This window comes from Sminthopsis crassicaudata, chromosome 4 (genome assembly GCF_048593235.1).
Source record: "Sminthopsis crassicaudata isolate SCR6 chromosome 4, ASM4859323v1, whole genome shotgun sequence".
Taxonomy (NCBI): Eukaryota; Metazoa; Chordata; class Mammalia; order Dasyuromorphia; family Dasyuridae; genus Sminthopsis; species Sminthopsis crassicaudata.
Window position 1 is genome coordinate 70,631,425 of NC_133620.1, and position 15,843 is coordinate 70,647,267.

General features: G+C 35.5%; 1 protein-coding gene across 3 annotated transcripts in view; it reads left to right on the forward strand.

The window, feature by feature from the left end:
* CACNA1E (calcium voltage-gated channel subunit alpha1 E) overlaps positions 1 to 15,843 on the forward strand; it is a 616,215-nt gene that overhangs the window by 578,375 nt on the left and 21,997 nt on the right. For all 3 annotated transcript variants that reach the window (XM_074308523.1, XM_074308524.1, XM_074308525.1), the window contains 3 exons: positions 6,080 to 6,171; positions 6,985 to 7,150; positions 9,816 to 9,943. In XM_074308523.1, coding sequence (XP_074164624.1) covers positions 6,080 to 6,171; positions 6,985 to 7,150; positions 9,816 to 9,943 — 386 coding nt within the window. The remainder of the gene's footprint in view (positions 1 to 6,079; positions 6,172 to 6,984; positions 7,151 to 9,815; positions 9,944 to 15,843) is intronic.

Consider the following 15,843-nt stretch of genomic DNA (forward strand, 5'->3'; position numbering starts at 1 on the left):
AACCCCCTCTGACTTAGAGATATTGTGACTGATTACCCTGCAGAGAACCTCAGCCAAGTAACAACCTCCTGCAGTCAAACAGTCTGGCTGCAGTTGAACCAAGAGCTCTCTTCGCAGTAATGCTAGCCATCTGGAGCAACCAGCCCCACCAAATCTTCAATCTTGCCCAAAGCTTCTCTGAGAATGCTGTCTGCACCTCTTCATTACTTTCTCCTTCTAACTGATCACTATGGTTTTGTTCTCTAAAATACAAACAAATAGAACTGTCTAATAGAGTATATTAGTCTGCCCATTCATTAAGAGTATTTAAGAAGAATCTACATGACCATCTGTCAAGGAAATTGTTAAAGGATTTTCCCACTGTTTGGGAGGTTGGACTACATGACCTCAATGGTCCTTTTCATCTCTATTATTATATAATTATAGGATTAGAATTTCCTTGAACTATTAAATATAGAGCTGGCTACATCATCTTCTTGACAGGACTGAAAAAAAAAAGCATACTTTTGTATCTTTTTGTCCTTTCTGTGAACAAATTTTATATAATCTCAAATTTAGAACTATTATAAAAGTTATGCACCTCTTCTTTCTTTTATCTTTTCTTTTTACTGTCTCCCTAATTTTCTCTCCTTCCCTCCTTCCTTCTTTCTTTTCTTCCTTCCATCCTTCCTTTTCTCCTCCTTCCCTTTTTTCCTCCCTCCTTCCTTCCTTCTTTCTTTTCTTCCTTCCATCCTTCCTCTTTTCCTCCTTCCCTTTTTTCCTCTCTCCTTCCTTCCTTCCTTCTTTCCTTTTTTTCCTCCCTTCTTTCATTTATCTTTTTCTCAATTTTTTCCCTTGTTCTGCTCTTTTCTTTTCTCTCTTCCTTTCCGTTTCATTCTCTTTTCCCCATTTTCTCTTTAAAATATTAGTTACTACCGAGGTAATTTCTAATGCTTCCTATCCTTCTAGATTCTATCAGCAATACCAGGAACTTTTTCTGAAAACATTGTTAGTTTAGTTCTTTTCTCAAACTATGACAGAGAATTTTATTGCTTACACTTAGCATGCACCTTAACATTTTGTATCATTTAGATACCTGAGTCTGGAACTAAATTGAACCATATGAATGAATAAGACAAAGGTTCTTCACAATACAAATTTTAAATCAGAAAAAGGTAGGCTTTGGAAATAAAAATCATAGCTGCTTGAAGTCTTCAAGACTCCAGTATTTTTGACTATCAAATTATTTTTGGAAGCAGTGGATTTCAAAGAAGGATTTCAATTTGGATGTAAATACTAGGGATATCCAACTATACTCCTAAATTCTGTGACTCATCATTTTGGAATGAGAAAAATGGCTACAGCAATTGCTGCACCAAAGAGAGTTCAAAACTTCTTCATGGGTCTTCAACAGCTACTATCAGTACCAAAACTTCTCAACAGTTATTTGCCTGAAATCCTTCACCTCTTCATCAATTAAAGTCAAGGAGACAGCATGACAATTAAAAACATTTTAGGTGGGGATGGGGGAAGAGTGTAATAACTGAGAGTGTGATTAAGCCAAGGAAAAGTCCTAGCATAATCAAGAAATATCATGGAGTAAAAGAATCCCAAGACAAAATACCAAAATTTGAGTATAAGACTATCTAATTTTGTAATAACTCTTGGGGGAAAAGTATGAAATGTCCACAAGGACTATCAGAATAGTTGAAAGACCTAAAAAGGGAATTGAAGAAAGAAATTAGGAATAGAATACAGAGAACAGAACAGAAATTGGACAACCTAGCAAAAAATACTGTGAAAAAATGAAATAGAACTGAAATAGTCAATAATACAACAAAAATATTAGAACAAAGTCAAAAATAAAGAAGTTAGATGACTATGTGAATTATTGACTGATATGAACAATTGACTTGAAATATAGAAAATAGCAAGATAATATAAAAATTAAAAGAAAATGAACAGGGGCAGCTAGGTGGTGCAGTGGCTAGAGCACCAGCCCTGAAGTTAAGAGGAGTTCAAATTTGGCATCAGACACTTAACACTTCCTAGCTGTGTGACTCTGGGCAAGTCACTTAATCTCAATGCCTCAGCAAAAAAAAAAAAAAAAAAAAAAAAAAAAAAAAAGAAGAGGAAGAAGAAATGGTCTCAAACTGATTGCCATATTTTGAGAAATTCTAAAAGAAAAATGTTCCCCTCTTATAAATCTTTTGCTGAGATTTGATTATCTTTGACATCCTTTTGTCATACTTCCATTAATAAAGTTTCTTTTTTCTTTCTTGGAATATAGATCTTATTTTTTAAAAATGAATTAGGATAAGAAGTAATGAAGAAAAGGAAAATTAGCAATAGATCTTTAATGATAGTAGCAATAAATGTTTTCTTAATTAATCACCTGAGAATAGGCACAAAGTAGCCTGTAGGAGAAAGGACATTCTATAGAAGACCCAAATTCTTAATTCAAATCTTGCTTGGACACTTCCTGATTCTATGACTTAAAGGGAAATCATTTAACCTCAATAAGCCTTTATTTTCTGATCTGTAAAAGGGAATAATTATATTTGCCCTAAGTACCTCACTGGAAAAAAGTTATGAAAAAAGTAAATACTGTCATTACGTAACTACAACCTAGTATTTATAACATTACATGAAATGACTAATATGGAAATATCTTTAACAAGATTATACATGTATATCTATATCAAATAGCTTGCTATCATGGAGACAGGGAGAGAAAAGGAAGAGAGAAAAATTTGAACCTCAAAATCTTACAAAAATTAATATTGAAAACTACTTTTACTTGTAATTGAGAGAAATAAAATTATTAAGTGTAAAAATAAAATTAAAATAATTATTTTAACAAATAAAAGAACATTATAGACAAATTGTATGATAATTAATGCCCATACTTTCATAATGTTTTAAATACTTGGATATTGCATTTGGTGAAGTCCAATTGGAAATCAATAATCTAGGCTCAAAGAGAGATAAAGGAAAAGGAAAAAAAATGTGTTGGAGGGGAGAGAACATATCATAGATACTGAACCAAGGGTATAAGAAAAGAAACACAAAAATCTAAGTTGAACTTATGAAGAGAATTATATGTCAATGACATTACATGCAATATTGTCTCCTAATTGGATTTAGCAGTTCACTGATAGTTTCATTTTAAAAATTATCTATTTTGAAGCCCCTCTTCCCCTCATCATTCTCATATTCCTCTATTCCCTTCTTGGCAATTATTATCCCTTTCCCTTTCCCAGTGGTGTCTCCAAGCTCCTTATGGGACAAGTAGTAAAAAAAAAAAAAAAAGAAAAGAAAAAAGAAAAAACCCAAGGTTGAGAACAAATTCTCAAAGCAGTTGTCAGTGGGAGTTATTTGAGCAAAATAGCTGGGGGCAGAAATTGTTCTTCAATTACACATTTTAAAAGCTGTTAGGGTAAAAAGCATGTTTCATTTAGCATACTTCAGATGAACTAAAAGTGCATTTAATATATGTCAGAACACAACAAATGGTCTTTATTGACTGGGGAACTAAGCAAAAGAGAACTTGAAAGTTTCTACCTGTGCAAATATGTCTTTATTGAACTAGAGACACATTTTTGGGATGAAACAATGCAAGGGCTTTCATGTGCCACTTTTAAAAATGATGCATGATTGTGTTTTCTTATCCTAAGTATCAGCTTCTAATCAGATTGATTTCTCTTCTGATAATCTCTCTTTGAGAAAAGGAAATTCAGCTCAATATTTTTGAATTTGGATTCTATCTTCCAGCTATTGAGCTATTCCTCCTGTATCATCTATCAATCTGATGAGCATGCCATTTATACAAATCATTGATCAGAATATAATACAGTGTAAGGCAAAGTACAGATTTATGTGCCCTTCCATTGTAGACTTCTGATCAAGTTAACTTAGAACCTTGAATATCATCGTTTAGTGAATTCCAAATCCATCTACCTGTGCTAGCTTTTATCTCTTCAACTTGCCCATAGGAAGAATGAGAGATTTTCTTACATGCTTTGCTAAGAATCTAGGTAAACTATATCTGTATTATTCCCTTGATGTATTAATCTAGTATTATTACTTAAGAAAGAAAATGAGTTTAATATGGCATGATATATTCTTGATGAAGTCATGTTGAATCTCTTAGGTTCAATCTTTTTTTACTCTAAATATTAACTAATCATCATTTTAATAATACGTTGTAGAATGAATCAAAATCAAGCTTACTAACTTATAATTTTTAGAATCTATTCATTTAAATAATCTCTGAAATATATATCCACCTCTATATCTATAGGACATCTGCAATTTGCTGTTATACCGATCAATAAACATATTTATCAGTTCTTTCAGAATCTTACAACCTAGTTTATCTGGGTTCAGATGATTTGAACTTAATGTAGTTCTGTAACAATCTGCTTATCTATCTCAGTACTGGCTTGTTATGTTTTTAATCTGAAGATCATTCTCTTTGGCATATAAAACAAATAGCATAAATAACAAATAACAAAACAAGTAGCAAAATTAAAACTACATCTGTCTTCTCTCCAATGTAAATCATTATCTCACCCAATCTTAGTGATAACACTGTTTACTTTTTGATGATTTTCTGTTTTTCCCCCCAATACAACTTCAAAACACAGAATACTTAGCCTTCCTCACCAGCCTAAATTCATTGTAAGTCTTGCATCTCTTGACTATTCTGACATGACTTATGCCACGTTTTGTATTTACTCTGTTATATCCCTTTTGAACTTAACGTTTTTGGTTAAGTTCTCTTAAGTGTTTATACAAGTCCCTTTAGCTATTTTCCCACCTCTTCTTCCTTATACCAATTGGTTTTCATTGTGTCCAGAATTTTATTCTTTAGATTTTTCTGTCTTTCCAGGTCTGATTTCCCCTGTATGACTTTAGGGCATGGGACCCTTCCTTTCTCCTAAACCCTTTAAAACCTGCTATACATATTAGACTATGTCCAACTTCCCTATCTATCACAAATTCTAGGGAAGATTGGCCTTTATCATTCCCAATCCAGTAACAGCATCTTCTACTACAAATAATCATTTGAGCCAGGACAATGCAGATAGAATTATCAGTGAGAAGATTTTGAAAGTCTTCATTGACATTAAGAATCATTAAAGGTCAGCATTTCAAAAAGCCTGAAAAAACACTAATTTAATTTTTAAAAGGCATAATAGGACATAAAAATAGAAAATGATCAATTTTATTATTAATTGTGTCTACATGATGTGAAATATAGGGAAAATTGTGTTTTCTTTCCTTTTCTGCTAGAATTAACTAGATTTTCTCCATCTTTTAGTTCTAGTGCTTGGTGTCATAGAATTTAGGGTAGAAAGGTACATATTACTGATGAGAAAACTGAGACTTAGCTAAGTGGCTTGCCCAACATCTGCCAGCTAATTAGTGAAAGAGTAAGGCTTCAAACACAGTTGCTTTTGCATAAGGGACTTTCTCTTATGGGTAGATAGTCTGATTGTGTAGACACATTGTGTATGTTAGTTTATGTATGTGTATATGTATATAGACACATGCAAATTTTTGTATATAACAATATGCAAATGATATACTACATATGTGTATTATTACATAGATATACATATATGGATAAATATATATATATGGAGAGAGAGAAAGAGAGATAAAGAGGGAAGGAGAGAGAGAGAGAGAGAGAGAGAGAGAGAGAGAGAGAGAGAGAGAGAGAGAGAGAGATCTTTTCTTGAGGGCTCTACTTTAAGAATTTCCCAGCTGCCAAAGATTTAACTCATTACAAAAACAAAATAATTTAGGAAAAAAATATTAGATATACCTCACCAACCAAATTTCCAATAAATTCTAGCCCAACATTTCATGTAATACATATAGCATGAGTCCATTAAGTTTATGTGTCCTATAGAAATACATGAGAGTTTCCCACCAGCACTGAAATTAAAAGGAAAAGGATTGCTGCTTCCCTACACATTTTCTTCACATGGTAATATCCAGGCTGATCTGATATATGATTGCTAAGTATTTCACACGTGATAATGATTCTTACTATTTCCTGTTCCTTATTTTCCTATCTTGGATTCCTCAGGTTTTTGGAAATATAAAATTAGATGAAGAGAGTCACATTAACCGACACAACAACTTCCGAAGTTTTTTTGGGTCCCTCATGCTGCTCTTCAGGTACCAGGTCTATTCACATATTAATCAATGGCATCTGTGATGGAACCAGATGGATTCAAGTCTGTCTGATGCTTCCACCTTTCCTTTGTTTTCTTTTTTCCTTTCTGATTTCCCCCTAAATCTCTTTTTTGATCTGGCTCTTTGTATGGAGGTAATAATTCAAGAGGAGAGATGGTATCTTCCACTTTAAGTATAGTAGAAATGGGGAGGAAGGGGAGCCATTGCTTTAGTAAACCGCCAAGGAAGTCCCTTAAGTTTAGTGGTATGGTAACTATATTTTCTGAAATAAACTGGGATACGTGGTCTAAAAAAAGAAACCCTCTTGTAAAATTTATTGAAAATATGCCTGTGTTCTTGAAAATTGGCACTGTTTTGGAAAGTCCAGGAAATATGTATAATCATAGTATTCAGTAGACTTATCTGAAGTTTTGAGGTGAACGTGTGTTGACTTTCTCTTGAGGATAGAAGGGAAGTGAAAAAAAAAATTAAACTAAAAAATACAGATCTATTGAGTCTCACAGTGCATAGCCATGTTGCTAGCCAGAGTCCCATTTGCTGTAGAAAGACAGAGGCTTCTTTCAAAGTCCTATCATCAGTCAGTGAAGGCCACATCAAATCACTACTCTAACCTAAATCACTGTAAGTAATCCAGGTAGGGTTCATCAATCCTGAATTTCTCTTAATGAAAATCACTAGAAGAATATGAAACATGATGATCCCTATTTGAGGAGTGGGGGAAAGAGGCAGTGAAGAAGAGAAGGAATGGGATGAAATGCATTGACTGATGCTAACAAATATGTCTTTTGATTCCAGGAGTGCCACAGGTGAGGCGTGGCAAGAAATTATGTTATCTTGTCTGGGAGAGAAAGGCTGTGAGCCTGACACCACTGCACCCTCAGGGCAGAATGAGAATGAACGATGTGGCACTGATCTGGCCTACTTTTACTTTGTTTCTTTCATCTTTTTCTGCTCTTTTTTGGTGAGCATCTCTCATCCTTTTTGACCTGTTGTTATTCCCAATATTCTTATCCTTCCCTTGGGTTTCCCAAATGGTAAATGAGTCTCAGAATAACATTTTTTCTCTTTTATGAAGACTATTGATTTCTCTGAAAAATTGTTCTCTATAAATTCAAGATGGTGTCATTTTGAAACAAGAGTAGAATGGTTTAGATACAGACATGACTGTCCTACAGTTTGTGACACCTAGTTACATACTACATTACACTTGGTAATGGTGAATGTAAGTGACCAATGTGTAAATTTTTTTAAAAAAGGAAATGGCACCACATTCAATGCCATTACTTTTTAATTAATATTTATTTGATTATTTTTGAGTGATAGACTATTCCAACAAACACAGTTCAGAATTTTCAATCCATTACTATTACATTAACAATTGATTAGTAGGAAGAATACCCCCCCAAAAAAATGCTGCATTAGCTTCTGAATTGCAAAATAAGAGGGTTGAATAGAAGATCTCTGAGATTTCTTCTAATTCTAAATTATATCACTGTAGGTCAAAATATGATCAATTTAATAATGATAACCATTTCACAAATCAAATCAGATAAACTACAAAGCTGATGCACTAGTTTTGCAAAAACCTGAGGACTTGAAAAAACTATTCTCTTGGAAGATGGTTGATCCCTATGGTAACTGTGTATGGGCTTAAGAGTGTTATTTGTTGCATTATTGATAATGTTCCAGTTGTTTCTATGTCTTGCAAAGAAAGTAACAATTCACAAGGACTAGAATTTCTCACTTTTCTTGCATATAGTATATGTACCTTGAGGAAACAAAGTATAGAAAGAACATCTAAGCTGAAATTGAGGAAATGTGTATTCTAGCCTTGGAATTGTTATTTAAATTGGCAGATTGGGGAAGTCTTTTGGCCCTTTCCCTAGATCTGCAATAAAAGGACTGGATGCCTTCTACTTCTACTTTGCTGAAATAATATGGTGAAAGTTAAATAGGAAGAATATGAAGATACTTTGAATTTTTTGGTGAAAACTGCATCAATTTTTATTAATGATGTAACATAATGTTATAGGAAATCTTCATTCAGATCAGTGCTCTAACACTTACTGAATTTAAGAGGTGGGCAAACCATTTAATTTCTCTGAGATCTGGCTTCCTTTTCTATAAAGTAGGGCTAATAGTACATATTTGCTGGTGCTTGTTGAATTCAAGATTACAAAAAAATTGAAATTAGAATACTGAAAAAATTTTCAAAAAATGAGGATAGTATCTACATGATAAGTAGTACCTACTTGATAAAGTTGTGAAGAAATCTATTTATTTGTAAATCTTAAAGCAACCTGTTATATGAGTTAGTAGTACTAATATTTTATAATTAGCTGCACATAGGACTATTATTATTCTATCTTATTATTAGATTCAGGAATAGAGCAAGCATGAAAAATATCTATGCATGAGAAAAAAATTAATTGATCTTAACTGTCATCTCGGCAAGCAAATGTAATGAAAGAAACAAAGTGCTCAGAGAAAGAGCTAAAAAATACCATGTGCCAGCTTAGCCAAACTAATGCCATCACTTTGACCATTTTCTACCCTCATACCCAAGTAAAAGCAGCACAGGATCCTATACCCATGAACCCCAGAAACAGCAACACTTCACAGACTAGCTGATTGGCTTCTAGTACAGCTTCCAGAGCCTTCATCCTAAAAAGCAATTCCTATGGAAATTTGCCTGAACAACTGCTTCCTTGGGGTCTGTAGCTCCTGACTCCTCAGTAGTCATTGGAGTTGATTCTGTAGATACTGGAGTTGAGAAAGTTCTCATATCCAAAGTCATTGGCATTATGAAGTGTATGAAGTGTAAAATATTGATAAAATTAAGGAACAGACAAGATATTATTATTGGAAATGGCCTAACTTACATATAATACAAGTACAATAGGGTTTCACTTGACATCAGGAAAATCTAAGTTCAAATTTTGCCTCAGATGTTAACTAACTGTGACCTGTAGCAAATCATTTAATCTTTTAGCTTCAGTTTCTTCATCTGTAAAATGTAAGAAATAATAGCACTGACATAGGAATGTTATAAATGTATGAGATAACATGCTTTATAAACTTTAAAATGCTATATAAATGTAGTTAGTATCATTATTGAAGAGGACATGCTATTATATTCATCTCTGGGACTTTCTGTTTTTCCTACAGTTGTATCATTCTGTATGTATTTTCCCCCATTAGAATGCATGGTCCTTGAGAGCAGGGACTGTCTTGCTTTATTTGTTTGTATTCTAAATGTTTGGCAGATTGCTTTTGTTCTCTATTGCTCAATGAGATCTGTATCCAGTAAGGTTGGGATAGACTGAAATGACCTGTCTAAACTGAGGGACTCTCTTCCATTCCCCTCCTTCATGCAGCTTCAGCTGCTGCTGTTCTCTCATTCACTACATTGGCAATTAATTTAATAGACATTATTGTAGAACATTTTGCAATAACCAAGTGTCATTGAAATAATAATGCTCATATAATGATTGTCATGGTACAACTAATGAAGACACTATTAGAGTGCTACAGTATCAGTAGGAAACAATGGCATCACACATCCAATTGACCTTTCGTCTTTCAATCCTTTTTTTGTTCTTCCTTTCACTCCTCGTTTCCTCCAGATGCTTAACCTGTTTGTGGCTGTTATCATGGACAATTTTGAGTACTTGACCCGGGACTCATCTATTCTTGGACCTCATCACTTAGATGAATTTGTCCGAGTCTGGGCAGAGTATGATAGAGCTGCGTGGTATGTATGCCTCCCCATTACCTCCCTGGTTTCCAGTGGGACCCAGGTTGGAGCCCACTGATTCATCATACCAGGAATACTCAGGAAAGAGAATGAATGTAATTGGAGTCTTCCCATATGTGTTCCTGTCACAGGAGGAGAGAAGACATTTATTTTGGACCTTCCGAAGGTGAACAGTTCCCTTGGAAGCTTAATTAAAAAATTCTCTTTTGCCTCTTTTTTCCCTCTGTGACAGGTCTTTTTTACTCTTACCTTCTAGTAAGTAATTAGAATGGCTTTCACTATGCTCTCCCTCCCTCCTCTCCTCCAATGAGTCATTAGTTGACCTATTCTAAATAACATATGACATTTATAGGAGTTTTCTAGGGGAAACTTGCTACTTACTACTACTTTACTGCTTATGACCAGTGGCTGTAGGGAGTTGTCTCCTGACCCACAACTTTCCAGAGAATTTGGCTTTGAGATACTTCATGAATTATGTAAAGGATAGGCAAATTCATCTTCCTGTTATTACCACAAATACTAATTGATAAGAATTGAATTGAAGGAGTTCTCTGCTTCCCAGGGACAAAAGCTAACTGCTTTTTGTTTTGTCTCCTGGCAGGATCCTTAGAGGGATATCTTCCCTTAACCCTTTTAATGCCAACAATCCCAGGGCTTAAGGCACAGAATGGGATGCAATGGTGGTTGCATCTAAGGATAGTGCTTCTATCCTTAGTGTTAGGAATGATAACTGTGTTCTCTTGGGCTTTTAAGTCTACAATTATTTGTACTTGATGCTATTGCCCCAACCTTTATCCTGACCCCTATTCTTTGATACTAAGAGTGCTACAAAGCATTGCCATAAATCATAGGAAAGGGCCACGTTGCTTCCACCTAGGACTCTCCTTGGAGTTTATTTCAACTCAGCAGAAGTTTTCCTCCTTAGAGTCTAATTATTAATGACTTGGGCTACAGATTCTCTAATGTTATAACTATCATAATGGATAAATTTCTAAATTTGGGGATGCTCCATGATGATGTGACTTTGAAGACATCAGACATTCATTAAACCTGGAACATATCTGGTTTAGGCTGTCTTTCCATGTTGTTTTGTGGCACATCCACTGTGGTTGTGAAACAAGAAAGGGAGAAGAAGGGAGAGAAGCCCAAAGGGTGAAGAGGAGGAGATGTCATCTGTCATGCTGAAAAGAAAAAGCTACAGCACCTCAGTGCTACCAGTTTCTATTCTTCTATTCTTCATATCACGTCATTCACATTCACTTCACATGAACTTTGTCTCAGATGTCTTCCTGGCTTAGAGATCTCATCCTTTGATTTTTAAAAATTCCTATTATCTTTGGATTCAAATATCACATGTGGTTGGGATACTCTCATCTCCTCACTTCCAACTGCTAGGGAGAGAAGGCAGCATAGAAACAAGTGAAAATGAATTAGGAGGTGCTCTTGGAAAGAGCAGGAAGAAAGAAACTTCTCAATTTGTATCCTAAACTCTTGGATATGACCCAAAACACACCTGTTATCATCATAACTTCTTCATTCTGAAGAGATGGTAGAGGAGTGATCCAACTGGAATTGGCTACAATGAAGACAACTTCCATGTCATTTTTGAAACATAAGTTCAAAGAAACTTCATAGATGGAGAACCTACTAAGGAGGTAACCTCTAAAACAGAAACCTAAAAGGACAGGAAGAATCAACCTTAAAAGAAGAAGCTGAAAGGAAGAATCTTTGGACAAGGTTCTCTTCTGATCATAAGATGAGGGAAAGGAACAAGAAAGCCCTGTAGAGAATATGGAGAACTTGAGACATAACAACAGGTGAACCATAGAGAGCTTTATGACTTACAAAGCTCTGCATTCTCATTTAATCCTTGCAATCACCCCTTGAGGCAGGAAGGTAGTAGAAAGGAGACAGTGTGATATTGGTATGGAGTAAGAAGACCTGAATTCACTCCCTGCTCTGGCACTTAATTGTGTGACAATTGGACAAATCAGTTCAGCGTCAGATTCCTCATCTGTAAAATGGGAATAATAATACTTAATATAACCTATGTCTTTGGTTCGATTTGAAAAAAAATTCAAAACACTATGTAAATGTGATATTATTGTTACTTCCATTTTGCAGATAAAGAAATGGAAATGGAAAATGAAGGGATTTGCCCAATAAAACTAGTAAATGGAAGAGCTAGATTGATGATTCCAGATTTGGTACTCTTCTCACTATGCACCAGGGGTTTTATTGGGTTAATTAGGTTCATAACTTACAGTGGAAATTTTGGATATAAATTGGAATTCACCTAGAATGGAAAGTCTATGACCAGCAGCTATTTGTTGGCATGGATTATAACAAAATTATAATCACTTAAGAAAAAAACTAATTTGTATATGATCTTTTCTTTCCACATGGAACTAGTAGGCTTAGGTGAGTTGGAAGCCAAGAGAGATCAGACTCCTATTGGAACTCTTGAGTGCTCTTGTTAGTCATCTGAAAAGCAATACAATTTAAGGGTATTTGAAAATCATTCCTACTGAGGTAGCTTTGGAAGTATGAAGTAAAGGTGCTTCTTGGATTTATTTGGAAAGGAGTTTCTTCAATCTGAAATACAGAAAAAAAATCTTTCACATAGAAAACAAAGACTGTCTACAAGATGTTCCATGCCAATTGTGTTCATGCCATAATTAGTCTATTGGGAAATTTGTTTCCCATAGGCCTATAGAAAGATACCTATTTTCTGCGGCCTGCACCCAGCCCTTGACAAGCATATCTGAGTAACTGAATATAAAACATTGGCTGAAAACAAACAAACAAACAGAAGAGCAGCCCATTTTCATATCAGCTTGACATCTGTTCTTGACAGCTGTCAAAGATATTTGTTAACTAATAAACTTGAGTTCTTGAGATCTGACAACAGATCAGAGTTGAGTTTATGTATGTATCTGTCCAGGTGTGGTTCTTTTCAGGGTCCTAGCTATCCTTGGTGACTAGGATGACTCCTGTGGATTCTAGATGAGCTTTGATTGGCCTAGGAAATTGAGGTGTCTCTAGTTTGGCAAGCAAGTGGTACTACTTGTGTTTTGATGGTGATAAGAATCAGTCCTATAGGGTATGGAACTTCTAGAATTCAAGGAAAGGAGAGAATGGCCTTTGGGGTACCTTCTGGAATGGGTACTGATCACACACCTCCTTAATGAAAAAGCTATCATTTCCTCACCTCCATTCTCTGAGTGTCCTATTAACCCACCTGTGCTTCCTTTACAGCGGCAGGATCCTGTATAAGGATATGTACAAATTAGTACGGGTGATCTCGCCTCCTCTGGGCCTGGGAGAGAACTGCCCCTACAGGGTGGCGTGCAAGGTTTGCCTCCCAGTCCCCAGCCATGACCCGGTGATGGGACACAACATTTAACCCTTCCTTTTCCTCCTCTGCTCCACCACCACTGCGCCACACAAACAAAACCTCATGTTGCTTTCCTTTGAGTTTAAAGAGGTCCAAACCCTCCCAGAACCAGCAGCTGTTACATTTGAAAGAAGGGCACAGGGATAATATTTGGGGAGAATAGTCAAAGATAAATACTGAAAACATGTTAAGCTACTCTTCTCTCTGTGTCTCTTTGTCTCCATCAATCTGTCTGTCTCTGTTTCTCTGTCTCTCCATCTCTCCACCTTTATGCCTCTCTCTGACCCTCTCTCTGTCTCTGTCTTTCTCTATTTCTGTCTCTTTCTTTGTCTGTTTCTCTTCCTTCTTATTACTTAACCTCCACCCACCCATGGATTTTTCTCTGTCTTCTTCCCTTATCCTTTGCTTCCCTATCTACCCATCCCTCCCCCTTTTAAAAATATATTTTGGAGGAGGCTATACCTTTCATGTAATATATGTAATGTTACATATTGAACCCATTCCTGATGTGAGTAGATTTTCAGAACTACGAGCCCTTCTCCCCCCAATACCTCTGTGTCTATTCTTCCTCTGTACCTCATATATGACATAGTACTTTTTCACATAATTATTATTGACATAACTATATGACATAATTATTATTTTTACCTTAACTCTGCCTCAGTCTTTCTTTTTAGTTGTCATATTGTTGATGTCTATCTTAAACGTATGCTCTAAATTTCCCATGTAAAAAAAGCATAAACAGCTATGTTGAGTTCCTTGAAATTAATCTTTGATATTGGCTGTTGTTATATGTTAAATTTTCTGTTAAGTTTGGATTTGGTTGATAGAAAGTCCTGAAAATTTGCAAGTTCATTGAATGTCCATTTTTTCTTGTACAACATTATAATTTTGCTGGATATGATACTTTTGGCCACAAGTCTAGTTCTTTTGATTGTTGGTAAATATGATTCCAGGACCTGAAGTCTTTTATTGTGGCTGCTGCTAAATCCTGTACAATTCTAATTGTAGCTTTAGCATGTTTAAATTGTTTTTTCTTGTTTCTTGAAAATTTTTTTCTTGGATCTGGAGGTTTCAAAATTTGGCAATAATTTTCTTATGTGTTTTCCACAAAGGATCTTGTTGAGGTAGTGATTGGTGGAGTTTTTCTATTCCTACTTTCCCCTAATGTTCTTTCACTCTAGGATAATGTTCTTGGATTATTTCTTGTATTACTGTGTCAAAGTTCTTTTTCTGGTCACAATTTTCAGACATTCCAGTTATTCTTATATTTTTTCTTCTTGATCTGTTCTCTAAATCTGTCATTTTTTCTTATAAAATGTTCCACATTATGTTCTAATCTGTTTTATTATTTCTTGGTCTCTCATAGCTTTACTGGCTTCCCCTTGCCCAATTCTAATTTTCAAAGAGTTATTTTTATCTTTGAAACTCTATATCTCCTTTTCTAATTGGTTAACTTTTTTTTCATAATCTTGTTTTTCTTGGATTTAACAAAAATTTCCTCAATGTCTCTCATTTGACTTTTAAATTCTTTTTTGAGCTCTAGAAATTCTTTCTGGGCAAGGAGCCATTTCACATTACTCTTTGGGATAGAAGTTTTGTTGTTTTTTTTGTTTGTTTGTTTGTTTTTGTTTTTGTTTGTTTTTTGTTTTTTGTTTTTTAACTTCAGTATCCTCTTCTGTAGATGAAATCCAGTCTTCCATGGTCCCATAGTACATAGTGGGAGTCTTTCTTCTTTGCTAATTTGTTTTTTTTAAATAAGAGGTATTACTGGTAGCACCTCTAATCCTGTGGTGGAAGGGAATGGTGTCTCTGATTTCATTTCAGCTCTCCTTTCTGATCTGGAACCCCAGACCAAGAGTTCTACCCTCCAGAAAGTGCCCAGCCATCCTTGCCCCACTGCCTCTGCCTTGCTAGTGCTGGTTCCTTTTTGCCCAAGTACATTTCAACAGCACAGTTAGGTCTGGCATTCCCAATAAGCAGTTTCCTCAGGCTGCCTAGACTCAGACCCCCAGTCCACCAAAGGTCCAGGAGGTAAAAGTTCCTGCTGAAGCTCCAGCTAACTCCAGGCTCCCCATTTGATGTTTCTAAGGAGCTAGCCCAGAGGTGTTTACACTTCATACAGGTTAATCCCAGCCCCCCCCTTTCTTCAGATCTTCTTGGGTTATATCTGGAGGAGCCCTGTTTTACCCCAAGTCTTCTTGATTTTTCACCAGTCTGTGTTTGCCCTAAGGAACAAATTTGTTCTATTTTGTGGGGGAAATCAGAAGAACTTGAAATTTACCAACCTACTCCCACCATCTTCCCAGAATCTTCCCCCCTCTCTGTTTCTTCTCTCTCTGTCTCTGTCTCTCTCTTTCTCTCCTATCTTTGTGTCTTTTCTCTGTTTTCTCTCTGTGTCGTCTCTCTCTTTTTCACACTCTTATTCCCTCTCTATCTTCCCCCCCATTTTCACCTCTTTCTCCCACATACAAATATTCCTCCATGTAGAGTAGTACTG